General features: G+C 47.1%; 1 protein-coding gene across 2 annotated transcripts in view; it reads left to right on the forward strand.

The window, feature by feature from the left end:
- sbno1 (strawberry notch homolog 1 (Drosophila)) overlaps positions 1-20,263 on the forward strand; it is a 274,172-nt gene that overhangs the window by 155,603 nt on the left and 98,306 nt on the right. For both annotated transcript variants that reach the window (XM_072514240.1, XM_072514325.1), the window contains 3 exons: positions 8,232-8,363; positions 8,441-8,576; positions 16,342-16,454. In XM_072514240.1, the coding sequence (XP_072370341.1) occupies positions 8,232-8,363; positions 8,441-8,576; positions 16,342-16,454 (381 nt within the window). The remainder of the gene's footprint in view (positions 1-8,231; positions 8,364-8,440; positions 8,577-16,341; positions 16,455-20,263) is intronic.

A 20,263-nucleotide genomic window follows, 5' to 3' on the forward strand; every position in this document is an offset into this window, starting at 1 on the left:
TTCTTACAGCGTAGCAGGGATAGGGGGATGCTGGCACTACCGAGCCTAAGTGAGTATTATTGGGCCGCTAATATTTCAATGGTGAGTAAGTGGATGGGAGAGGAGGAGGGAGCGGCGTGGAAGAGATTAGAGAGGGCGTCCTGTAGGGGGACTAGCCTACAGGCTGTGGTGACAGCCCCATTGCCGTTCTCACCGAGGAACTACACCACAAGCCCGGTGGTGGTGGCTACACTGAAGATTTGGGGACAGTGGAGACGGCATAGGGGAAAGACTGGAGCCCTGGGGGGGTCCCCGATAAGAAACAACCATAGGTTTGCCCCGGGGGGAATGGATGGGGGATATGGAATGTGGCAAAGAGCAGGAATAACGCAACTGAAAGATCTGTTTGTGGATGGGAAGTTCGCGAGTCTGGGAGCGCTGACCGAGAAATATGGGTTGCCCCAAGGGAATGCATTCAGGTATATGCAACTGAGGGCTTTTGCGAGGCAAAAGGTGAGGGAATTCCCGCAGCTCCCGACACAAGAGGTGCAGGACAGAGTGATCTCAAAGACATGGGTGGGGGATGGTAAGGTGTCAGATATATATAGGGAAATGAGGGACGAAGGGGAGACTATGGTAGATGAACTAAAAGGGAAATGGGAAGAAGAGCTGGGGGAGGAGATCGAGGAGGGGCTGTGGGCAGATGCCCTAAGCAGGGTAAACTCGTCGTCCTCGTGTGCCAGGCTAAGCCTGATTCAGTTTAAGGTATTACACAGGGCGCATATGACTGGAGCACGGCTCAGTAAATTTTATGGGGTGGAGGATAGGTGTGCGAGGTGCTCGAGAAGCCCAGCGAATTATACCCATATGTTTTGGTCATGCCCGGCACTACAGGGGTTTTGGATGGGAGTGACAAAGGTGCTTTCAAAAGTAGTGGGAGTCCGGGTCGAACCAAGCTGGGGGTTGGCTATATTTGGGGTTGCACAGGAGCCGGGAGTGCAGGAGGCGAGAGAGGCCGATGTTTTGGCCTTTGCGTCCCTAGTAGCCCGGCGCAGGATATTGCTAATGTGGAAAGAAGCCAAGCCCCCGGGGGTGGAGACCTGGATAAATGACATGGCAGGGTTTATAAAGCTAGAGCGGATTACGTTCGTCCTAAGGGGGTCGGCTCAAGGGTTCACCAGGCGGTGGCAACCGTTCGTCGAATACCTCGCTGAAAGATAGATGGAAGGGGAGAAAAAAGGCAGCAGCAGCAGCCCAGGATCGGGGGGGGGGAGGAACCAGAAGGACTCTCAAGGTTGTTAATATATACTGTATAATATGTATAGGTCGTTGCTACAGATAATTATATATTGGACTGTTAAATTATATTTTTGGAGAGTGTTACTTGTGATAAGGCAGTTGCCAATTAGGGTTAGTTTTCATTTTTGTTATTTATTATTTATTCATTTTCTGTTTATAAAATAGGTCATTGTTATTTGTGTTGTTATAATATTGTGTAAAGGATGCACAATGTACTGTGTTGGTTGACCAAAAATTTTCAATAAAATATTTTTTTTTTTTTAAAAGAAAAGCATCCTTCCATTGCTACTCTCTGCCTTCTATGACCTAGCCAGTTCTGTATCCACCTTGCCAGCTCACCCCTGATCCCGTGTGACTTCACCTTTTGTACTAGTCTACCATGAGGGACCTTGTCAAAGGCCTTACTGAAGTCCATATAGACAACATCCACTGCCCTACCTGCATCAATCATCTTTGTGACCTCTTCGAAAAACTCAAGTTAGTGAGACATGACCTCCCCTTCACAAAACCATGCTGCGTCTCACTAATACATCCATTTACTTCCAAATGGGAGTAGATCCTGTCTCGAAGAAACCTCTCCAGTAATTTCCCTACCACTGACGTAAGGCTCACCGGCCTGTAGTTCCCTGGATTATCCTTGCTACCCTTCTTAAACAGAGGAACAACATTGGCTATTCTCCAGTCCTCCGGGACATCACCTGAAGACAATGAGATTTCTGTCAAGGCCTCAGCAATTTCCTCTCCAGCCTCCTTCAGTATTCTGGGGTAAATCCCATCAGGCCCTGGGACTTATCTACCTTAATATTTTTCAAGACGCCCAACACCTCGTCTTTTTGGATCTCAATGTGACCCAGGCTATCTACACACCCTTCTCCAGACTCAACATCCACCAATTCCTTCCCTTTGGTGAATACTGATGCAAAGTATTCATTTAGTACCTCGCCCATTTCCCCTGGCTCCACACGTAGATTCCCTTGCCTACCCTTCAATGGGCCAACCCTTTCCCTGGCTACCCTCTTGCTTTTTATGTCCGTGTAAACATATGTTCCTCAACCCTATTTGCCAATGACTTTTTGTGACCCCTTCTAGCCCTCCTGACTCCTTGCTTAAGTTCCTTCCTACTTTCCTTATATTCCACACAGGCTTCGTCTGTTCCCAGCCATTTAGCCGTGACAAATGCCTCCTTTTCTTTTTGACGAGGCCTACAATATCTCTCGTTATCCAAGGTTCCCGAAAATTGCCGTATTTATCCTTCTTCCTCACAGGAACATGACGGTCCTGAATTCCTTTCAACTGACACTTGAAAGCCTCCCACATGTCAGATGTTGATTTACCCTCAAACATCCGCCCCCAATCTATGTTCTTCAGTTCCCGCCTAATATTGTTATAATTAACCTTCCCCCAATTTAGCACATTCACCCTAGGACCACTCTTACCCTGTCCACCAGCACTTTAAAACTTACTGAATTGTGGTCACTGTTCCCGAAATGCTCCCCTACTGAAACGTCTACCACCTGACCAGGCTCATTCCCCAATACCAGGTCCAGTACCGCCCCTTCCCTAGTTGGACTGTCTACATATTGTTTTAAGAAGCCCTCCTGGATGCTCCTTACAAACTCCGCCCCGTCTAAGCCCCTGGCACGAAGTGAGTCCCAGTCAATATTGGGGAAGTTGAAGTCTCCCATCACCACAACCCTGTTGTTTTTACTCTTTTCCAAAATCTGTCTACCTATCTGCTCCTCCATCTCCCGCTGGCTGTTGGGAGGCCTGTAGTAAACCCCCAACATTGTGACTGCACCCTTCTTATTCCTGATCTCTACCCGTATAGCCTCACTGCCCTCGGAGGTGTCCTCCCGTAGTACAGCTGTGATATTCTCCCTAACCAGTAGCGCAACTCCGCCACCCCTTTTACATCCCCCTCTATCCCGCCTGAAACGTCTAAATCCTGGAACGTTTAGCTGCCAATCCTGCCCTTCCCTCAACCAGGTCTCTGTAATGGCAACAATATCATAGTTCCAAGTACTAATCCAAGCTCTAAGTTCATCTGCCTTATACCCGTAATACTTCTTGCATTAAAACATATGCACTTCAGGCCACCAGACCCGCTGTGTTCAGCGACTTCACCCTGTCTGCTCTGCCTCAGAGCCATACTGGCCCTATTCCCTAGTTCTCCCTCAATGCTCTCATCTTCTGATCTATTGCTCCCGTGCCCACCCCCCTGCCATACTAGTTTAAACCCTCCCGTGTGACACTAGCAAACCTCGCGGCCAGGATATTTATGCCTCTTCAGTTTAGATGCAACCAGTCCTTCTTATATAGGTTACACCTGCCCCGGAAGAGCTCCCAGTGGTCCAGATAACGGAAACCCTCCCTCCTACACCAGATGTTTAACCACGTGTTTAGCTGCTCTATCTTCCTGTTTCTAGCCTCACTGGCACGTGGCACAGGGAGTAATCCCGAGATTACAACCCTAGAGGTCCTGTCTTTTAACTTTCTGGCTAGCTCCCTGAACTCCTGCTGCAGGACCTCATGCCCTTTCTGCCTATGTCGTTAGTACCAATATGTACAACTACCTCTGCCTGTTTGCCCTCCCCCTTCAGGATGCCCTCTACCCGTTCGGAGACATCCTGGGCCCTGGCACCAGGGAGGCAACATACAATCCTGGAGTCTCTTTCACGTCCACAGAAGTGCCTATCTGTGCCCCTGACTATAGAGTCCCCTATTACTATTGGTCTTCTGCGCTTTGACCCTCCCTTCTGAACATCAGAGCCAGCCGTGGTGCCACTGCTCTGGCTGCTGTTGTTTTCCCCTGATAGCTATCCCCCCGACAGTATCCAAAGGGGTATACCTGTTCGAGAGGGGGACAACCAGAGGGGATTCCTGGATTAGTAAAGGGATTGTCATGTTGGAAGGCAAACATGTCCTTAAAGGGGGTATGGACAGAATTTATTTGCTTAGAGTTGAGAAGCAAGGTATGATCATGCTATTTGGGGTATTCTCAAGACTTCCAAATAGAGAGGAGCTGATGTGCAAGAGTGGTGACTTGGGGAACTTGAAATACCCCATATTGATTGGGATGTTTAATTTGGGGGTAAAGGGTAAGGAATAGGAGAAATGTCTGACATTTGTTCAGGAGAACATTCTTGACCAATATGTTCTTGATCCAATGAGGAAAAAGGAATTGCTGGGTCTGGTTCTGGGGAATGATGTGGGTCAAATGAAACAAGTGTCTTGAGGGGGAACATTTGGGTAATGGTGACAATCCAAAATGGAGCTTCTAGATTAATTTCAATGTCAAAATGAGCTAACTTCAGAGTCAATCTAACCGAGGTAAAATTGAACCAAAGAATGTCAAGAGAAACTATGACCGAGCGATGGACGATCTTTGAGGAGATAGTTCAGGCACACGGTTGGAACATTACAACAATGATCAAAAGCAGGGGAACCAAAGGCATAGAGCAGAATTCTCCCGGCCCTGGGCCAGGCCGGAGAATCCCAGCGAAGGGGCCACACCGGCACGCACGGAGAATCGGTGCCATTGGCGCCGGCATGGTTGGCGTGGCGCCAGCCGCGGGCCGGCCAGCCGATTCTCCGGGCCGAGTTGCCGTAAGAAAAGAACCGAGTCCCGCCGGCGCCGTTCTAACCTGCTCTGGGCCGGCGGTACCTCGGCATTGAAGGGTCGGGGGGGGGGGGGGGGGGAGATAAGTTTCAATAAGATCCCCCCTCGTCCTTCTAAACTCCAACGAGTACAGACCCAGAGTCCTCGACTGTTCCTCATACGACAAGCTCTATATTCCAGGGATCATTCTTGGGAACCTCCTCTGGACCCTTTCCAAGGGCAGCACATCCTTCCTTAGATACGGGGCCCAAAACTGCTCACAATACTCCAAATGGGGTCTGACCAGAGCCTTGTACAGCCTCAGAAGTACCTCCCTGGTCTTGTATTGTAGCCCTCTCGACACGAATGCTAACATTGCATTTGCCTTCCTAACTGACAACTGAACCTGCTCATTAATTTTAAGAGAACCGTGAACAAGGACGCCCAAGTCCCTTTGTGCTTCTGATTTCCTAAGCAGCTTCCGATTTAGAAAATAGTCAGTGCCTCCATTTCTCCTTGCAAAGTGCATAACCTCACACTTTTCCACTTGTATTCCATCTGTCACTTCTTTGCCCACTCTCCTAGCCTGTCCCTGTCCTTCTGCAGCCGGCTGCTTCCTCAATACTACCTTCCCCTCTACAAATCTTTGTATCATCTGCAAACTTAGCAACAGTGCCTTCAGTTCCTTCTTCCAGATCATTAATGTGTATTGTAAAACATGGTCCCAGCACCAACCCCTGAGGCAGACCACTAGTCACTGGCTGCCAACCTGAAAAAGACCCCTTTATCCCCACTCTGTCTTCTGCCAGTCAGCCAATCCTCTATCCATGCCAGTATCTTCCCCTCAACACCATGGGCTCTCAGCTTATTTAACAGTCTCCTGTGTGGCACCTTCTCAAAGCCTTCTGGAAATCTAAATAAATCTCGTCCACTGGTTCTCCTTTGTCTAACGTCCTTGTTACTTCCTCAAAGAACTCTGACAGATGTGTCAGACATGACCTCCCCTTGACAAAACCGTGCTGACTCAGTCCTATTTTATCATGCGCTTCCAAGTAGTCTGCGATCTCATCTTTAATAATGAACTCTAAAATGTTACCAATGACCCAAGTCGGGCTAACCGGCGTATAATTTCCCGTCTTCCGTCTCCTTCTCTTCTTAAACAAGGGTGTTACATTAGCCACTTTTCAATACTCTACGGCCCTTCCTGCCTCCAGTAATTCCTGAAAGATCATCACCAATGCCTCCACAATCTCCTCAGCTATCTCTTTTAGAACCCTGGGGTGTAGTCCATCCGGTACAGGTGATTTATCCACCTTCAGACCTTTCAGTTTCCCCAAAACCTTCTTCTTCGTAATGGTCACTGCACTCACCTCTGCACCCTGATTCTCCTGGAGCTCTTGACATCCCACTGGTGTCTTCCACCGTGAGGACTGATGCAAAGTAACTACTCCGTTCCTCTGCCATTTCTTGGTTTCCTATTATTACTTCTCCAGCCACATTTTCCAGTGGCCCAATGTCTATTTTTGCCTCTCTCTGATGAAAAAAACTCTTCCTATCTTATATTACTAGTTGGCTTGCACTCATACTTCATCTTCTCCCCCCTTATTGCTTTTTTAGTTGTCCTCTGCTTGCCAATCCTTTGGCTTCCCACTAATATTCACCACTTTGTATGCTTTTTCTTTAGCTTTATGCTGTCCTTGACTTCGCTCGTCAACCATGGATGCCTTGCCCTCCCCTTAGCATGTTTCCTCCTTGGGATGAATTTCTGTTGTGCCTCCCCAATAACCACCCAAAACTCCTGCTATTGCTGTTCCACTGTCTTCCCTGCTAGGCTCCTTTTCTCATCAACTCTGGCCAGCTCCTCCCTCATGTCTTTGTAGTTACCCTTATTTAATTGTAATACCGTTACATCTGATTGCAGCTTCTCCCTCTCAAACTGCAAGGTAAATTGTATCATATTGTGGTCACTGCTCCCTAAGGGTTTCTTCACCGTAAGTTCCCTAATCAAGTCTGCCTCTTTACACATCACCAAATCCAGAATTGCCTGTTCCCTAGTAGGCTCTGTCACAAGCTGCTCCAAAAAAACATCTCTTAAGATATTCCACAAATTCCTTTTCTTGGGATCCACTACCAACCTGATTTTCCCAGTCCACGTGCATATTGAAGTCCCCCATGATTATTGTGATATTGTCTTTTTTACATGCCTTTTCTATCTCTTGATTTATTTTCTGCTCCACATCCTGACTACTGCGAGGGGGTCTGTACATAACTCCCAGCAGGGTCTTTTTACCTTTGCGATTCCTTCACTCTACCCACAGATTCTATGCCTTCTGATCCTATATCGCTCCTTGCTATCGATTTAACTACATTCCTTAGTAAAAATTCAACCCCGCCCCCTTTGCCCATCTGCCTGTCCTTTCGATAGGACACATATCCTTGTATGTTTAGATCCCCTTGCAGCCATGTCTCTGTGATGCCCACAACATCGTACCGGCCAATTTAAATGTGTGCAACAAGCTCATTTACCTTGTTCCGTATACTGCGTGCATTTATGTACAACACCCTCTATCCTGCATTGACCACCTCCCTTTTCACACTTGTCACCTTTTTTGCTCTGCCTGAGGGTGATGTTCCTTTATTTTGGTTCTCTATTTCTCCTTCAGTTATGACACCTAAGCTCACATTCTGGTTCCCACCCCCCTGCCATACTAGTTTAAATCCTCCTGAGTGAATCTAGCACACCTCCCAGCCAGGATATCAGTGCCCCTCCAGTTTAGATGCAACCCGTCCTTCTTGTACAGGTTCCATCTGCCCCGGAAGAGATCCCAATGGTCCAACAATCTGAAACCCTCCCTCCTACACCACCAGTTTAACCACGTGTTTAGCTGCACTATCCTCCTATTTCTAGCCTCACTGGCACGTGGCACAGGGAGTAATCCTGAGATTACAACCTTTAGAGGTCCTGCTTTTTGGCTTACTGCCTAACTCCCTGAACTCCTTCTGCAGGACCTCAACACTTTTCCTGCCTATGTCGTCAGTACTTATATGTACTACGAACTCTGGCTGTTCACCTCTCCCTCTTCAGGGTGTCCTGTGTTCGTTCAGAGACATCCTTGACCCTGGCACCAGGGAGGCAACATACCATCCTGGAGTCTCCTTCACGTCCACAGAAGCGCCTCTCTGTGCCCCTTACTCTATTTTGCTATTGAAGTTAAATAAATCATATGAAGCACCAATGTTTTGTTTAGCCTTCTGCTTGAGTTGATTTAGCCCATTTCCTAATTTGACCTGTTTGAATTTGTTCTTTTTAATTAAAGGTTGTTAGACTTTGCTTAATCTTAACTTTGTTTCCTAGATGACAGGACGGAAAGGTAGGGTTGTGAGCAACGATGATGGCAGCATATCTTATGAATCGAGATCAGAACTTGATGTCCCTGTAGAAATTCTCAATATCACAGAGAAGCAGCGGTTTATGAATGGAGAGAAGGTATGAGTAATTTCAGCCATTGCTTTTTGAAAAGAAGTTGGGTACAGTGTTAACAATTTGTCCTATTTTCTGTTCAGAATATTGCAATCATTTCGGAAGCAGCCAGTTCTGGAATTTCATTGCAAGCAGATCGCAGAGTTAAGAACCAAAGGCGGCGAGTGCACATGACCTTGGAGTTGCCCTGGAGTGCAGACCGTGCCATTCAGCAGTTTGGTGAGATAATCTAAAGTATTGTTCATGTCCCTCATTTTTGTTTAGTAATTGTGGTTTGGCTTCGCCAAATGGTGTATTTTACGTATTATTAAAGCGGAGCGAGGCCCTTTAGGTGTTCGATCAGGAAGCACTTCATGCCATGCTTGATGAAAAATTGGATCAAATGAAATTTTTAACTGAAATAGAAAGATTTTTGATCAAGCATACCATTAGAAATGGCACCAAGCTGAGTAAATGGAGCTATCGATCTGGCATCTATTTGAATGGAGCAGACTCGAGGCCAAATGGTCGTCTTTTGTTTCTGTGTGCCTGAGGACTATGGGTAACACGCAGTTACATGAATATATGGGGGCTTGTAGACAGCTATCTGAGGAAATCATGCACATCATGCTTCATGTGTTCAGACCAGGAGATTGGCATTTTACTGTGACTTTTGTAATACTATTATAAAGTTCCTTTACTACCTCAGAAAGCATGCCTGTCTGTAGCATGCCTGTTACTGCTGAGCAAGTGGGTTTGTGGAATTTGATCAGGCTGATAACTTGTGGTTGTCTTGTTCAAGATTTCCTTTAAAGCCTCGAGACAACAAAGCCAAGCTTAAGTTGGAGTTAGAATAAATATGGGTTGGGGCAGGAGGAAATGTTTACATAGAAGATGGGAGCAGGAGGAGGCCTTTTGGTCCTTCGAGCCTGCTCCGCCATTGAAATGAAAAAATGAAAATTGCTTATTGTCACGAGTAGGCTTCAATGAAGTTACTGTGAAAAGCCCCTAGTCGCCACATTCCGGCGCCTGTTCGGGGAGGCTGGTGCGGGAATTCATCACAATCATGGCTGATCATCCAACTAAATAGCCTAATCCTGCTTTCTCCCCATAGCCTTTGATCCCATTCTCCCCAAGTGCTATATCTAGCCGCCTCTTGAATATATTCAAAGTTTTAGCATCAACTACTTCCTGTGATAATGAATTCCACAGGCTCACCACTCTGTGTGAAGAAATGTCTCCTTATCTCTGTCCGAAATGGTTTACCCTGAATCCTCAGCCTGTGACCCCTGGTTCTGGACACACCCATTATTGGTAACCTCTTCCCTGCATCTACCCTGTCTAGTCCTGTTAGAATTTTATAAGTCTGAGATTCCCCCCTCATTCTTCTGAACTCCAGCGAGAACAATCCTAACCTAGTCAATCTCTCCTGCCATCCCTGGAATCAGTCTGGTAAACCTTCGCTGCATTCCCTCGAGAGAAAGAACATCCTTCCTCAGAAAAGGAGGAAGGTTTAGGTATATGCAGGTCCGAGATTTCGCTAAGAAGGAGATACAGAGCTTTCCGGTGGCGCCGGCCTCCACACTGTTGGAGGAGGTGCTGACGGCAGGGGGAATGGAGAAAGGGGGTGGTGTCGGCAATTTGCAGGGCGATTCTGGGAGAAGAGAAGGCATCACTGGAGGGTATTAAGGTAAAGTGGGGGGAAGAGTTGGGAGAGACCATGGAGGAGAGGTTGTGGTGTGAGGTGCTCCGGAGGGCAAATGCCTCAACTTTGTGCGCGAGGTTGGGGCTGATTTAGCTGAAGGTGGTGTATAGAACGCACCTCACAAAGGCGAGGATGAACCGACTCTTCGAGGGGGTAGAAGATGTTTGTGAACGTTGCGGGGGGAGCCCTGCAAACCACGTTCATATGTTTTGGTCCTGTCCAAAGCTGGAGGGGTATTTGAGGGAGGTGTTCAGCGTACATGTGAGGCTTGAGCCGGGTCCTCTGGAGGCCATATTCTGGGTATCGGATCGGCCGGGGTTGGAAGCAGATGTTTTAGCCTTCGCCTCGCTGATCGCCCGAAGGCGGATCCTGTTGGGGTGAGGTCAGTTTCTCCACCCTGTGCCCTGGCATGGCAAGGGAATCTGTTGGAGTTTTTAACACTCGAGAAGGTGACGTTTGAGTTGAGGGGAAGGATGGAAGGGTTCTACAATTCATGGGCTTCGTTTATTATGCACTTTCAGGGCAGCACGCTGGCGCAGTGGATAGCACTGCTGCCTCACGACGCCAAGTTCCCAGGTTCGATCTCTGCTCCGAGTCACTCTCCATGTGGAGTTTGCACATTCTCCCCGTGTTTGCATGGGTTACACCCCCACAACCTAAAGATGTGCAGGCTAGGTAGATTGGCCATGCTAAATTGCCCGTTAATTGGAAAAAATGAATTGGGCACTCTAAAGTTGGATGACATTGAACATTAATCATAATAATAATTGCTTATTGTCACAAGTAGGCTTCAATGAAGTTACTGTGAAAAGCCCCTAGTCTCCACATTCCGGCGCATGTTCGGGAAGGCTGGTACGGGAGGGCACAGGGGGGTTGGACTTTATTGTGATGGTGGATTCCTGAATCCTTTTCTTTGATGTTTGTATTTAAAATGTTGAGGGCTGTTTGGGGGTTGGTGGGAGGAAGGAAATGTTGGCCAGGGGATTGACATTGTATTTGTTACCGTTGATTGTTCGTTGGTGGGTGTAAATTTGGATGAAAATGTGAAAAAGGAGAATAAAAATATTTTTTTTTTTTTTAAAAAGTTGGCGATAGAATGTTGTTTATTTTGTCAGCTGGTTTTGAACAGCTGCATATTAGTGGGGACATTGGGGTGGTTTCTCTTACAGGAAATGAAAAATGAAAATCGCTTATTGTCACGAGTAGGCTTCAATGAAGTTACTGTGAAAAGCCCCTAGTCGCCACATTCTGGCGCCTGTTCAGGGAGGCTGGTACGGGAATTGAACCGTGCTGCTGGCCTGCCTTGGTCTGCTTTAAAAGCCAGCAATTTAGCCCAGTGTGCTAAACCAGCCCCTAGATGAGATTACAGTGAAATTTGACAGGAATGGATAGAGTGAAGAGAAACAAATTACTCGCAGTGATTTGAAAGGTTGCAAATGAGAGGCATCGTCACAAGACCTAACACCTTGAAACACAAGGGGGCAGGCTTGTGGGGACACCATCTGTAAGTTCCCCTCCAAAGACCCGCACAATTCTGTCTTTATTGCAGTTTCTTCACTGTCATATGTCTTACTTGTCGTATGAGGAACGTTTCAGGACTCTGGGTCTGTACTCGATGGAGTTTAGAAGGTTGAGAGGGGATCTTATTGAAACTTACAAGATACTGCAAGGCCTGGAAAGAAAGGACGTGGAGAGGATGTTTCCACTTGTAGGAAAAACAAAACCAGAGGACACAATCTCAGGCTAAAGGGACGATCCTTTAAAACCGAGATGAGGAGAAATTTCTTCAACCAGAGGGTGGTGAATTTGTGGAACTCTTTGCCGCAGAAGGCTGTGGAGGCCAATTCACTGAGTGTCTTTAAGACAGAGATAGATAGGTTCTTGATTAATACGGGGACCTGGGGTTATGGGGAGAAGGCAGGAGAATGGGAATGAAAAAATATCAGCCATGATTGAATGGCAGAGCAGACTCGATGGGCCGAGTGGCCTAATTCTGCTCCTAGGTCTTATGGTCACTGTGTCAAAAGCCTGGAACTTTCTAACAGCACTGTATGTGTACCCACACCACAAGGACTACAGTGGTTCAGGAAGGTGAGCTGACCATCATTGGGAACAGTTAGGGATGGGTGATAAATACGGCCTGATAAGTTTTTTTTTAAATGCAGGAAATTTCGGACCGGGACCGGTCCAAAGATTTTTATACAGGCTTCTGAGACAAAGTGCAGTTGAAGCAGAGACCATGCTAACATTTAAGAAAAGGGCTAGCTGGATATTTTAAAGCAAGGTGAATACTGGGATAATTAAGACCATAAGAAATAGGAACAGGTGTAAGTAGCTCGGCCCCAGTAGCCTGCTCTGTCAATTCAATAGGATCATGGCTGATCTGTAATTCTTCACATCCACTTTCCCACTTTTTTCCCAGAACCCATGATTGCCTTACTGATCAAGAATCTATCTTCTCAGCCTTAAATATACAAAAGGACTCTGCCCCTACAGCTTTCTGTGATAAGGAGTTCCAAAGACACTCAACCCTCTGAGAGAAGAAATGTCTCCACAACTCGGTCTTAAATTGGCATTGCTTTATTCTGAGACTGTGCCCTCTGCTTCTAGACTCTCCCACGAGGGGTAACATCCTCTCAGCATTTACCCATTGAGTAGAGTCCCAACCTGTTGAATTTTTGCTCATAAGACAATCCCTCCACACCGTGGATCATCCTAGTGGACCCCCTCATAACCGCCTCCAATGAAATAATATATTTCCATAAATAAGGGGACCAAAACAGCTCTCTGTGCTTAGATTTTCAGATGTGGTCTCACAAGTACCATGTACAGTTGCAGCAAGACTTCCCTACTCTTATAGTAAGAAGTCTTACAACACCAGGTTAAAGTCCAACAGGTTTGTTTCAAACATTAGCTTTCGGAGCACTGCTCCTTCCTCAGGTGAATGAAGAGGTATTGTTCCAGAAACATATATATAGCCAAATTCAAAGATGCAAGACAATGATTAGAATGCGAGCATTTGCAGTTAATTAAGTGTTTACATATCCAGAGATGGGGGTAACCCCAGGTTAAGGAGGTGTGAATTGTCTCAAGCCAGGACAGTTGGTAGGATTTCGCAAGCCCAGGCCAGATGATGGGGGGTGAATGTAATGCGACATGAATCCCAGGTCCCGGTTGAGGCCGCACTTGTGTGCGGAACTTGGCTATAAGTTTCTGCTCGGCGATTCTGCGTTGTCGCGCGTCCTGAAGGCTGCCTTGGAGAAAGCTTACCCGGAGATCAGAGGCTGAATGCCCTTGACTGCTGAAGTGTTCCACGACTGGAAGGGAACATTCCTGCCTGGTGATTGTCGCACGATGTCCGTTCATTCGTTGTTGCAGCATCTGCATGATCTCGCCAATGTACCACGCTTTGGGACATCCTTTCCTGCAGCGTATGAGGTAGACAACGTTGGCCGAGTCGCACGAGTATGTACCGCGTACCTGGTGGGTGGTGTTCTCGTGTGTAATGGTGGTATCCATGACTATGATCTGGCACGTCTTGCAGAGATTGCCATGGCAGGGTTGTGTGGTGTCGTGGGCGCTGTTCTGAAGGCAGGGTAGTTTGCTGCAAACAATGGTTTGTTTGTGGTTGTGTGGTTGTTTGAAGGCAAGTAGTGGGGGTGTGGGGATGACCTTGGCAAGATGTTCATCTCCATCGATGACGTCTTGAAGGCTGCGAAGAAGATGTCGTCGTTTCTCCGCTCCGGGAAAGTACTGGACGACGAAGGGTATTCTGTCGGTTGTGTCCCGTGTTTGTCTTCTGAGGAGGTTGGTGCGGTTTTCTGTTGTGACGCGTTGGAACTGTCGATCGATGAGTAGAGCGCCATATCCTGTTCGTACAACGGCATCTTTCAGTGTCTGTAGATGTCTGTTACGCTCCTCCTCGTCTGAGCCGATCCTGTGTATACGGAGGGCTTGTTCATAGGGGGTGGCTTCTTTAATGTGTCTAGGGTGGAAGCTGGAGAAGTGGAGCATTGTGAGGTTATCCGTGGGCTTGCGGTAAAGCGAAGTGCTGAGGGGACCGTCCTTGATGGAGATGAGTGTGTCCAAGAATGCAACTGATTTTGGAGAGTAGTCCATGGTGAGTCTGATGGTTGGATGGAGCTTATTGATGTAATCGTGTAGTCGTTTCAGTGATTCTTCGCCGTGGGTCCAAAGGGAAAAAATGTCATCTATGTATCTGGTGTACAACGTCGGTTGAAGGTCCTGTACGGTGAGGAGGTCTTGTTCAAACTTGTGCATGGAAACGTTGGCATATTGAGGTGCGAATTTGATCCCCATGGCTGTTCCGTGCGTCTGGATGAAGAACTTGCTGTCGAAGGTGAAGACGTTGTGATCCAGAATGAAGCGGATGAGTTGCAGAATTGCGTCTGGAGATTGGCAGTTGTCTGTGTTGAGTGCTGAGGCTGTTGCAGCAATGCCGTCGTCATGGGGGATGCTGGTGTAGAGTGCCGAGACGTCCATTGTGACGAGGAATGTTCCTGGTTCAACTGGTCCATGGGTGCTGAGTTTCTGTAGGACGTCCGTTGTGTCGCGACAGAAGCTGGGCGTACCTTGTACGATGGGTTTCAAGATGCCCTCGATGTAGCCAGAGAGGTTCTCACACAGGGTCCCATTGCCTAAAACGATAGGACGGCCTGGTGTGTTGGCCTTGTGTATTTTCGGGAGGCAGTAGAGATCTCCAATGCGGGGAGTGCGTGGGATGAGAGCACGTAGGGTGCGCTGAAGGTCTGGATCCAAGGTCTTAATCAGTCTGTTCAGTTGGCGGATGTGTTCCTTGGTCGGATCTGCGGGTAATTGTAATGTTCCTGGTTGTTGAGTTGTCGGTATACTTCTTTGCAGTAGTCCGTTCTGTTCAAGATGACGGTGGCCCCTCCTTTGTCTGCTGGTTTGATGACGATGTTGCGGTTGGTCTTGAGAGCACGGATAGCGTTGCGTTGTGCTTGGGTGACGTTCGGGGCTGTCTTGTGAATGCGACTGATGAATCTGGCATTGACGCGACTCCTGACGGCCTGAGCATACATGTCATGCTTACTCTTATATGACACAGTGGCTAGCACTGCTGTCTCACAGCGCCAGGGACCCAAGTTCATTTCCAGCCTTGCGTGACTATGTGTGGAATTTGCACGTTCTCTCCGTGTCTGCATGGGTTTCCTCCGGGTGCTCTAGTTTCCTCCCACTGTCCAAAGATGTGTAGGTTAGGTGGATTGGCCAAAAGGTGCTAAATTGCCCCATAGTGTCCAAAAGGTTAGGTGGGGTTACTGGGTTACGGGGATAGGGTGGAGGCGTGGGTGCTCTTACCGAGGGGCAATGCAGACTCGAGGTACCGAATGGCCCCCTTTTGCACTAAATTCTATGATTCTAAACTGCCCCTCAGTGTCCAAAGATGTGCAGTTTAGATGGGGTTACGGGGATAGGACTGAGCAGCTGGCCTGGTCGGGTGCTCTTTCAGAGGGTCAGCACAGACCTGATGGGCCACATGGCCACCTGCACTGTAGAAATTCTATGACACTCCAATCTCCTTAAAATAAAGAACAACATTCCATTAGTCTTCCTAATAACTGCTGCACTTGTGTGCCAGCTTTCTGTATTTTGTCCATGGATACCCCCAAGTCCCTTTGTGTTGCAGTTTTCTGCAGTGTTTCTCCATTTAGATAATACTCTTTTGCCCCCTCTTCCAAAGTGAACAACTTAATTTTCCCACATTATACTTTATTTGCCAACTTTCTGCCCACTTAACTTAATATCTCTTTGTAAACTGTTTATATCCCTCTCACAACTTGCCTTTCTACCTATTTTTTGTTGTCTGCAAATTTGGCCACAGTACATTCGCTTTCTTCCTCCAAGTCCGTATATATTGTGGACAGTTGCAATCCCAATTTGGGATTAGGAAGTCTGCTCACGTAGAGGATAAGCCGAGTGTGGTCACGCTGAATTGCCTGTTTGCATGTAGCTCTTTGTGAATATCTATCGCTCGTCTTATATTTGTCATTGGATGACATGATCTGTGGTGAACTATCTTTGCGTATACCCTCCATGTTTAAGTATGTGGTATTGCTTCCTTGAAACAGCAGTCTTGCCGTTAGTTGAACTTGATTGCAAAGTTCAGGTGTAACAACATCAATTCTATTTGTGTTTCTGCCCGTCAAGATAGAAGTATGATTACAAAAAGAATAGATCCTAACTTGGTTCAACAGTACCTGGGTAACTGAGTTTTGTGTTTTTGCTGGAATTGTGAAATTGAGATTATTTTATTCACAGGTAGAACACATCGGTCAAACCAAGTGACTTCTCCCGAGTATGTTTTTCTCATCTCAGAATTGGCAGGAGAACAGAGATTTGCATCTATTGTTGCAAAAAGACTTGAAAGTTTGGTAAGTTCATTTTTCGTTTTTATTTCCAGCACAGAAGGAGGCCATTCAGCCCATGTCTGCAGCACCTCCCAAAAAGCTACTTGGCTCGTCCCATTCCCCGGCCCTATCTCCGCAGCCTCCTAAATTCAACACTTTCAAATATGTATCCAGACCTCTTTGAAACCTCCTATGGAATCCACCTCCACCACTTTCCCAGACAGCACACTTCAGACCCCAACATCTCTGTTGTTCCTCATCCCACTCCTAGCTCTCTTGCTGACCATCTTGAAACTCTGACACCATAGTTCATAGAATCATAGAATCATAGAAGTTTACAGCATGGAAACAGGCCCTTCGGCCCAACCAGTCCATGCCGCCCAGTTTTTTACCATTAAGCTAGTCCCAGTTGCCCGCACTTGGCCCATAACCCTCTATACCCATCTTACCCATGTAACCATCTAAATGCTTTTTGAAAGACACAATTGTACCCGCTTCTACTACTACCTCTGGCAGCCCATTCCAGACACTCACTACCCTCTGAGTGAAGAAATTGCCCCTCTGGGCCCTTCTGAATCTCTCCCCTCTCACCTTAAACCTATGCCCTCTAGTTTTAGACTCCCCTACCTTTGGGAAAAGATGTTGACTATCTACCTTATCTATGCCCCTCATTATTTTATAGACCTCTATAAGATCACCCCTAAGCCTCCTACGCTCCAGGGAAAAAAGTCCCAGTCTATCCAGCCTCTCCTTATAACTCAAACCATCAAGTCCCGGCAACATCCTAGTAAATCTTTTCTGCACTCTTTCTAGTTTAATAATATCCTTTCTATATTATCTACCATAACAGTTACTAACATAAGGGGATCTTATTGAAACTTACAAGGATGGAGTGAGGCCTGGATAGAGTGGACGTAGAGAAGATGTTTCCACTTGTAGGAAAAACTAGAACCAGAGGACACCATCTCAGACTAAAGGGACGATCCTTTAAAACCGAGATGAGGAGAAATTTCTTCAACAAGAGGATGGTGAATCTGTGGAACTCTTTGCCGCAGAAGGCTGTGGAGGCCAATTCACTGAGTGTCTTTAAGACAGAGATAGATAGGTTCTTGATTAATAAGGGGATCAGAAGTTATGGGGAGAAGGCAGGAGAATGGGGATGAGAAAATATCAGCCATGATTGAATGGCGGAGCAGACTCGATAGGCCGAGTGGCCTAACTCTGCTCTTATGTCTTATGGTCTTATACCAACCAGTGGAAACAGAATTTCCTTCTTTACCCTGTCAAATTTGCTCAGAATTTTGAACACTTCAATAAGTTTGAGTCTTGAAATGAAAATGAAAATCGCTTATTGTCACGAGTAGACTTCAATGAAGTTACTGTGAAAAGCCCCTCGTCGCCACATTCCGGCGCCTGTTCGGGGAGGCTGGTACGGGAATCGAACCGTGCTGCTGGCCTGCCTTGGTCTGCTTTAAAAGCCAGCAATTTAGCCCAGAGAGCTAAACCAGCCCCTTAATCTTCTCTGCTCCAAGGAGAACGAGCCCAATTTATAAGAACATAAGAACTAGGAACAGGAGTAGGCCATCTGGCCCCTCGAGCCTGCTCCGCCATTCAATGAGATCATGGCTGATCTTTGTGGACTCAGCTCCACTCTCCGGCCCGTACACCATATCCCCGAATCCCTTTATTCTTTAGAAAGGTATCTATCTTTTTCTTAAAAACGTTTAAAGATGGAGCCTCAACTGCTTCCCTGGGCAAGGAATTCCAGAGATTCACAACCCTTTGGGTGAAGAAGTTCCTCCTAAATTCCGTCCTAAATCTACTTCCCCTTATTTTGAGGCTATGCCCCCTAGTTCTGCTTTCCCCGACCAGTGGAAACAACCTGCCCGCATCTATCCTATCTATTCCCTTCATAATTTTATATGTTTCAATAAGATCCCCCCGCATCCTTCTAAACTCCAATGAGTACAGTCCCAGTCTATTCAACCTCTCGTCATAATCTAATCCCCTCAACTCTGGGATCAACCTAGTGAATCTCCTCTGCACTCCCTCCAGTGCCAATATGTCCTTTCTCAGGTAAGGAGACCAAAACTGAACACAATACTCCAGATGTGGCCTCACCAACACCTTATACAATTTCTTCAATCTTTCCTTGTATCTAAAATTCCTCTTTCCTGATATCATTCTGGCACATCTCCTCTGCACTCTCCAGGGCTTAAATAAGGTGAACAGAACTGAACACAATACTCCAACTGTGGCCTGACCAATGATTTGTAGAGGTGCAGCATCACTTCCTTGCTTTTATACTCTATGCCTCTATTTATAAACCCAAGGATGCTATAAGCCGTCTTAAACTGTTTCAACTTGCCTGGTCACCTTCAGAGAGTTATGCACTTGAACCCCAAGGTCCCTCTTCTCCTGTACTCCCCTCAAAGTTGTACCATTGAGCCTAAAACGTCCCCCCATGTTTCTTTTACCAAAATGCACTACTTCACATTTCGCTGCATTGACGTTTATCTGCCATGTGTCTGCCCATTTGGCCAACTTGTCAATGTTCCTCTGAAGTCGCTCTGTCATCCTCACAGTTCACTATTCTCCCTCGCTTTAATTTGCAAATTTAGAGATTTTGCCCTCAACACCCACTTCTAAATCATTTATATAGATCAGGAAAAGCAAGGGTCCCAACACTGAGCCCTGGGGAACACAACTTTAAACTCGTCTACATTCTGAGAAATGCCCATCTGTACCTACCCTCTGTTTCCTATCTCTTAGCCAGCTTCTAATCCATACTGCCAAGGACCCATCAATCCCAAACATTTCTCCCAATCCCAACATACAGGGACTGGTTTAGCACAGGGCTAACTCGCTGGCTTTGAAAGCAGACCAAGTTGGCCAGCAGCACGGTTCAATTCCCATACCAGCCTCTCCGAACAGGCGCCAGAATGTGGAGACGAGGGATTTTTCACAGTAACTTCATTTGAAGCCTACTTGTGACAATAAGCGATTTCTAATTTGATAACCAATCTGCCATGTGGCACTGTATCAAATGCTTTCTGAAAGTCCAAATATACAAGATCCACAGCACTACTTTCAAAGATCAAAGAACAAAGAAATGTACAGAACAGGCCCTTCGGCCCTCCAAGCCCGTGCCGACCATGCTGCCCGACTAAACTACAATCTTCTACACTTCCTGGGTCCGTATCCCTCTTTCATTTTGTTTCCGACATTTCCGCAAAGAGTGCGAAGAGAGCCAGGAGTTTACAGAAAGTGTAGCTGACTGGGAGCAGGGTCGGAGGGCGGAGATCTAGTTAGTCCACAGGGCAGCTATATTCTGTCAGGTAAGAGGGGATGGAGGCTAGGCCAGTTACATGCTCCTCCTGTAGGATGTGGGTGGTGAGGGATACCACCGGTGTCCCCACTGACTATACCTGCGGGAAGTGCACCCAACTTCAGCTCCTCAAAGACCGTGTCAGGGAACTGGAGCTGAAGCTGGATGAACTTCGGATCATCCGGGAGGGAGAGGGGGTGATTGAGGAGAGTTACAAGGAGGTAACCACACCCAAGGTACAGGACAAGAATAGCTGGGTTACAGTCGGGGAAAAAAACAAACAGGCAGTAAGTGCAGGGATCCCTCGTGGCCGTTCCCCTTCAAAACAAGTATACCGTTTTGGATGCTGTTGGGGGGGATGACCTACCGGGGGAAGGCCCTAGCGGCCAGGTCTCTGGCACTGAGTCTGGCTCTGGGGCTCAGAAGGGAAGGGGGGAGAATAGAAAAGCAATAGTTGTAGGAGATTCAATGGTTAGGGGAATAGGAGATTCTGTGGTCGCGAGCG

This window comes from Scyliorhinus torazame, chromosome 1 (genome assembly GCF_047496885.1).
Source record: "Scyliorhinus torazame isolate Kashiwa2021f chromosome 1, sScyTor2.1, whole genome shotgun sequence".
NCBI classification, from domain to species: domain Eukaryota; kingdom Metazoa; phylum Chordata; class Chondrichthyes; order Carcharhiniformes; family Scyliorhinidae; genus Scyliorhinus; species Scyliorhinus torazame.